Raw genomic sequence first — 7,224 nt, forward strand, 5'->3', positions numbered from 1 at the left:
CCTAATTGCCCCTTTAAGGTTTTAAACACGAATCGCTTTACGCTAAAGGCCTAGGATGCGGCTATTATTATACAAAAATTTATTAAGAAGGGCTAAGAGATTAAGTATCTTTAAGGAATAAAGGCCGGCGTAGATAGGAATAAGTAGAAAGCTATAAAGCGCAATAGGCAGGATTTTAGTCTCTTGGAGCTTAATATTAGTACCTATATAATACTCAGACCGGTAAGTTTTATAAACTATAGCCGTAAATTTAACGCTCGACTTTTAATAAGAGGACGATTTATTTAAGTTATTACAGAAAAAGATATTAAGATTAAAGAGGAGATTACAATTTACTACAGTAAAGACTACTTTTACCCTAGCGTTAAGGTCCTTAAGTATAACGAGGAAGGGGAAGTAATAGCAGTAATAAGATTTAAATAGTACTAGAAGTTATACAGACGGGAATAGCCTTTACGCTCTAGATAATACTATAAATAAAGAATAAGGTTAGTCTAATTTCCCTACCTTAAATCTATTAGTGTTTTCTTTTAGTAAAGGCTTTCTTATTTTTAATATTTAAGATAGTTTATTTTTTATTCTATTTTCTAAAATAAGGTTATATCTATTTCTTACTACTTAGTAATAGCTAACTTCCTCTTATTTAGGAGGGTTAATATATAGTTTTACCATTTATAATAAGTCTCTTCTTACTTCACTCGTCTCCTTTACTTAGGCCTAGGTTTGCAGACTCCAATATAAATATAACTAATTAGCGGCTAATATTAAGCTAGTTAGCGTGAATAAGAATTAATATTTATATATTATCTATTCTAACAGCATTAAAACAGTTCTTTAAAGTTAGTATACGCCCTAATATATTAAATAAATACATCTACTTTTTAAGTTGTTTAGTTGCAAACCGCTCTACCTTAGATTGATCTATAGGAAGTGTCATCCGTTAGTCTTTAAAGATGCCGTTTTACTAAACTCGGACAAATATTTAAGGTGGCATAAATAGTACAGCTTAATTATTAGTGTCTATTATTACCTATTCTTAGTTAGGCACTATAGTATTATATACTCCTTTAGATATATTATTCCTAGTAAGCGCTATTAGCTCTGTAGCTTATAAAATGCATACTATAGTCTGCAGAGATCCTTTATTGCCTAAGTTTTCTAATAGCGCGTTGTTTCCTATATTAGCTCCCAAACTCCGTCGTCTCTCATAGTAAGATAAGGCTAAATGTTCTCTTTATTAATATAAGCGGTGCAAAGGCCTAGTAGGGCTTCCAGAACGGCTCCTTTAGCTAATACTATAATGTCTATCTAGGTTTCTGGGCCTCTTCTTAGGCTGGGCAATAGGTGGGTCAGCTATGGTTCTTAGTAGCGCGGAAGGACGTCTCCCAGGGGTACAGACCCGATTACAGCAATAAAAGAGCACCACCGATCCCTTAAACTCTCAAGATTATCAGTCAAACCCACCGGCATTACCGGGTTTCACAGAATAGCTCTCAGCTGTGAACTCCAGCACGCCGTCCGTTTTCAACGTTTCTGGGTCCAGATATACCCGCAGCCCTATATCCCTGCTGTCTAGGTTAAATACCCGCAGCACGGCATACACTTTGCGTGCAACTCTCCCGGGCTCCAGGCGCATTCGTTGCATCTATATTCTCTACGTGTCAACATGCACACTCTCGAACCCTCCGCTTAAGTCTACAAAGCAGTGATTTGTGGGAAGGACAAAGTAGACTTACCCTTACATACTGACTCTTGCTCACCCAGAATTTCTCCGCACAGCCCTTGAGCGTTGTCTTGACCTCCAAGAAGTACTTTGGCGTTGCGTCTGTCCACGTTTCGGCAGGCAGGTAGCCCTGACCGATGAGAAAGTTGGTGAATATAGAGCTGGTGTCTTCGTAGACAATGTCGGCAGTTTCAGAACCGATCCACTGCTCTATTGTACGATATTTATGGTGTACGCGGACTTCATGGCGGATCGTACTGCGCCAGTTTGCTAGAGTAAATTGTGGCAGGGGGAGGCTCATGAGGAGCTCGAAGACCTATAATAGGGAGATGATGAGTGATGGAATTGTCATGGTGAGCGATAGGAACACTTACAAACAGCTCGCCAGCAGCTCCGATTTTCATATCGTGAGCAATTTGATTCATTGACCGTACCCCGAATGGCAAGTATCCCAGCCGAGATTCGTTTTCGGTTTCCAGAGGGAATTGGAAACCTAAGCTTGAAGAAAGTGCATCCCGGAGTACGCTAAAGTCAAAAGCTCCCCGAGTGGGAAACATTACCTTACTTGCTGCGTTGATTATACGATCGAGAAGCGCAGCGTATTGGCTGAAGCTGGAAGTAGCGCTTGTTGTTGGTTGTGGCGATTGGGAACGTTGATTGTGAGGCCGGTTTGCGAATGGTATGGAAGGGGGCCCCTGAGGTTCCGTTCCCACAGAAGATGGCGGAGGAGTAAACATACCACTAGAGGAAGAAGACGAAATTGAACGCCTAGCGTATTGGCTGTGGGGGCTAGGAGTTCCTTCGTCTGCAACCGATCCTACTACCGAAATATTGTTGATCACCGTGCTAGGCTGGACTCGTGCTAAGTTTGCCAATCGGGAAGCTTCAACCTCCACTGTCTCGACATCTTCGTTCTCTCCTCTAGCGCTATCCTGGTCGTCGTTCGCATCGTTTGGCCGATTGACCCCAGGGACTTCAATAATACCAGCGTCTTTGAGAACCTCATCAACTACGTCGAGTACGCTACTGCGTGTGATTCCACTAATTATGCTCTCTGCATTCGGATCTTGAACTTTAATAAAGCCAAGTAAATTCCTTGGGAGTTGTCGAATATAGCAAACTTCTCTATCACATCTGTTCCTCGGGACGTACAGATGTAGCCGGTCGTCAACATGCTCCAGATGGAAATTTGCCTTTGTGCTTTCTACAGAGACGCTTTGTCGACCTTGAGTGAGAGTGAGAGATTTTGATATCCCGTCACTCTTAAATATTGATGTCGTTAGCAACAAGTAGTATAAAGAACGGTCTCCTTCCCGCGCTTTCGGGCTATTGAAATGAACCGCACATCTATGAAATAATTTGCGAAATTAGTTGTGTCTTGTAGCATGATGCTAAAGAAAAGGCCCTACAAGCATACCGGAAAAGTGCGTAAGCTTTTCGCCTAAATTCATCACTTAGGCGTGGATGCAAGTCACCTCCAGTCACCATTGACTTTTCTTCGATAATTTTGGACATATATCTCCCTCCCAAGCCAAGAGGTAACAAGAAAGATCGATATTCTTGCACTTCTTTAAGTGTGTAGTTCAACACTGATACTTTACCTTCGAAGGCTACACCGTACTCAAAACGGTCGATGATAGCAAAATCTGTCCTAATGCTTTCTAGTCTGATGCGACCATCAGGGAATTTTACTGGAAATATCTTGGATGTGTGCAAGTCAACCAGGGCATCCCTACTTGGCTCCATAAGACTGATCTTCCTGATCGTATCTTTGATTTCTTCGATTGCAGTGTTTCCGTTTGCTAGTTCTTTTAACGCTTGAATATGCATGTTAAGATTTGGCTTCTGCACACATAGTCCTTCAACGAAGAAATCCTCCAGTCTAGAATAAAGGGTAGCAATAGAAAATTTCTGTGGAATACGAGTACTATCGACTGCCCAGACACACGAGGAAAGAGGATGCCATGATTCCTGTAGAGGGTGATAGATCAGAGCATATCGTTCAAAGTCATTACTAGCCGTTTTACATATTAGCTGTTGCGTTAGATGAACTGGTATGTATGCAAGGAAACTTCAAAATTACCGGATAGTATCCCAGTCAGTCACTTGGCGCCACAAGTGTAGATATATGTTGGAAAACTTGTTCGTATCCTTTTGTCCTTTCCTCTTGCTTTCCTTAAGTTCCCTCACAGAATCCCTTAGGTCCGAATTGGGTATTCTCAACACGACGTGGAAAAGCTGCTCAAACTCGCGATATTTGTCAATTGCTTCCAATGGCTGCTTTATCTCGAGCCAATCGGGGCCTTTCCATACGCACTCCTTTGAAGTTATCCACTGGGTATCATTTGATCTACGACGCTGCATGTAAATGCATGGATTATCTCTGAAATGATTCCTGCCCAGTCGTGAGAAACGTATGTCTCCTGTCGGAATGAAAACTTACTGGAGCCACTCCCTGTCCCCAGCAGTATGGCAATTTTGTTCAATTGCTCTATATACCCTTAGATAATTTTCTAGATCATCTAAGCTAGAGTCCCTAGAATTAGCAACGCGAAGACGTTCAAGAATGGTAGTATAGAAATCGAGATTTTCCTCAACTCTCACTTTGAGTCTTCTCAGAAATGACAAGCTCTCAATGGACGTATCGCTGAGATGAGATGGTGCTTGCAGAAAGGGGAAATCTGCAACCTCGAAAACTTGACAGATATTCTTCAGATTCGGTAGTGGAAGGTAAGATTGTTCTAGTGGTACCAAAGTGCCGTTCTCAGACGGAACCTTACTTTTGGATACTTCTTCTGCTATGTCTGTGGTCAATAAAGACTCATATGAGGACCAATACTGTTCCAATAATCCTACGAGCTTTTCGGGACGATATTCGATTACGTATTTGAATTCGTTGGACAACTGGTGCGGACGACCGATACGAGTGAGTTAAAGGAAACTTCGGATTTTAGCAATGGATTCAAGCCAAGCCATCCATGACTTGCCATTATGATTCGCCTCTGCAGAGACCGCTCGTATGTACGCGGAATTGAGGAAGTGGACAGGGTAACCAGGCGCGTAACTATAGCCTAGATTTATTTCTTCCAAAAGTTCTTTCGTGCCGCACTCTTGCTCAGACTGAAAGTATATATATTCCTCTAAGGGATGCACCTGCTCATCGTCCTGGTCCATTAGCCATATCGCATCGTCTAGATCGGTTTGGTCGGCCGGAAGCTTCCAGTATAAAAATTTGAGGTGCGAGATTGAATTTTCCATAGTGATATTTCCCTTTTTGCTATATCTAGTGGTGATCAAACGGATCACACTCGAAGATGGAGAAGTCTGAACCTTAAGATAAGAGAATAACTTCTTGCGAAATGTGTTTTGAACAGTGTCAGTGTCAACTAGCCTGAGACCTAGGTCGGTGGGAATTGGAATTCCCATGTGATTGGGAAAGAAAATCGGGTTGTTTTCGGAGGGCTCTTTTTCCCACAAGCCGTTCCCCAGAGGAATGATGGGGAGTTGTCTTACGCGACCGATATTGACCGAGTTCTTACGAAATGGAGATGAAAGTAAGCGTGCAACTCTGGTATGCCAATCAATGTTCGTAGTGGGCGTGGTTTTCATCCGCGATATGCTGCTCTTAAGATCTGCTTCGACTATGTCCAACCACTGCTTCATGAGCATATTTTTCAATCCAAGCCTTCGCAAAGGCTCGAAGTCATTTTCTAGGTAATTCAGGGAAAGATAGATTTCAGGATTTAGATCCCGAAAGAGTGGCCGATTATGTTCATCGTAAAAACTATTTGCCACGTGTCGAAGTTTTCGGGGAAGTCTTAGACACGTTTCGCTTCTCGGTCGCAGTATGGGCGTATCTTCAAGAAGCTTATAGATTTGCGGTCCGAGCCCTTTCCAGAAGTCGTCGGAGATAGAGTCGCTTGGGAGGTACCTCATCCATTGGTACTGGAGAAATTTAGTCGCACAGAATTCGAGAACAGCATCTCGAAAGGCTTGCGCAACGCCAGCAAGGATAGCTTGATTCCAAGGGGATTGAAATACGTCTTCCCGACTGGCTTGTGTAATGAAATCTGACTGGATCAAGAACTGGTTACTTTGTTTAGCATTGGAAGTGGATTTGTATTGAAGGTGACATACGGTGAACCCAGCATTGCGGAGCGGGAGATATGCAAAAATGTGTTGCTGTTGGATAATTGGCTCAGTATCTTCATTGACTGGGAAAGCGAGAACTACTTCGGCTTTGTTAGTATGCTTTCGAGCCTCGTCTGTGGGCAAGTTCTCAAGTTGTCTCCTCGTGAGGTGAAACAGGCTGATTGTTTCTTTTGACCCATCGGAAGACGTAACTGTCTTAATTAGCTTCTCTAACCGCCGGATATCATCAGATCCATAGGTGTGTTTGACCACTTCCGTGGTACCGTCCGCAAAGTATATGGCTTGAGTAATGACTTTGAGTTTCTTTAGAAAGAGCAAGAGGGTATCGGGTAGTTGGCGGAGTTCCTGCACTCGCTGATCAAAGTGGTCTGGGTTGAGAAGCGTCAGGGTTATCCTAGTGCGGACGTTGTGGGGCAGATATCTATGCGGTTTATTTATTGGGGTTACCATCCCTAAGCCATCATCGTCTGAATTGCGTCGGTGCTCGAAGAAAAAGGAAAAAGGCCCTGATTGAATATGCACTTTGCATGCAACCTTGAAAACTGATTTGAAACCGATTCCTTTTTCACCAATATAGCCTTGTGTGATTGTTTTCGTGCTCTCTCCGGTGCTGCAAATTGCTTTAACATTACTTTCAGTAAAGCCATCCTCGTTTGAGTCAATCACGATCCTATCGGGATATAGACTGAAGGTTATATATGGCTCATTTCCTTCCGCAGCGGCTTGCGTATACTGATTATCTTCGGCATTCTGAATGAGTTCGTATACGAATCTGGTGTCCTTGGAATAAAGATTGACCGCAAGGCTAGTAAGATGTGATGTGAGCTTCTGCTTTGGTGGATGAAGAATGTCAATGGGTTGTATACGTCTTGGTAGCTGCACCCAACTTTCGCCGAACATTTGCTAAACTTCTCAATACTGCTAGCGGCGTAGCTTCGCGATCAGCTGGAGAAATGCCACCGTTATCCTCTTTGATTGAATCTATAATCTCTCGAGCAGCTTCTCTTGACAGGTTCGACATATTGGATAATGAAGGCTTAGAAATATATCCGTCACAATTATTCAGTAACTCGTTGATATGGAGTGAATGCAAATAAATAAAACATAGAGCCGGCCTAAATACCTGATTCCATTAGAATTACCTTACCGTGCAGGCGTCTAGTTTAATAAGGTGGCACTGAAAGCGTTAACACCACTCCGCTGATTTGCGGGAAAACGTCGCAGAAGTGTATCAAACCGCATTAAGTTGGTTTTAGCCCCGCGCCTCATAACTGCACATAAGTACCATTTGAAGCAATATTTGGCCGGGGCGTTAGCATGATACACCGGTGAAAAGTATACTGATAACC

General features: G+C 42.8%; 1 protein-coding gene across 1 annotated transcript; it reads right to left on the reverse strand.

The window, feature by feature from the left end:
* Positions 1-1,044: 1,044 nt before the first annotated feature.
* On the reverse strand, positions 1,045-6,896 carry K441DRAFT_709260 (uncharacterized protein; the record flags this gene model as incomplete). Its single annotated transcript, XM_067653839.1, has 11 exons — positions 1,045-1,645; positions 1,737-2,039; positions 2,098-3,070; positions 3,141-3,384; positions 3,460-3,794; positions 3,864-4,118; positions 4,167-4,464; positions 4,504-4,575; positions 4,666-5,809; positions 5,861-6,680; positions 6,769-6,896. 11 exons carry the CDS (start codon positions 6,894-6,896, stop codon positions 1,451-1,453), a joined length of 4,767 nt encoding a protein of 1,588 aa, XP_067497104.1. The 3' UTR covers positions 1,045-1,450.
* Positions 6,897-7,224: the final 328 nt, after the last annotated feature.

Source organism: Cenococcum geophilum, assembly GCF_001692895.1.
Source record: "Cenococcum geophilum 1.58 unplaced genomic scaffold K441scaffold_83, whole genome shotgun sequence".
In the NCBI taxonomy this organism is placed as follows: Eukaryota; Fungi; Ascomycota; class Dothideomycetes; order Gloniales; family Gloniaceae; genus Cenococcum; species Cenococcum geophilum.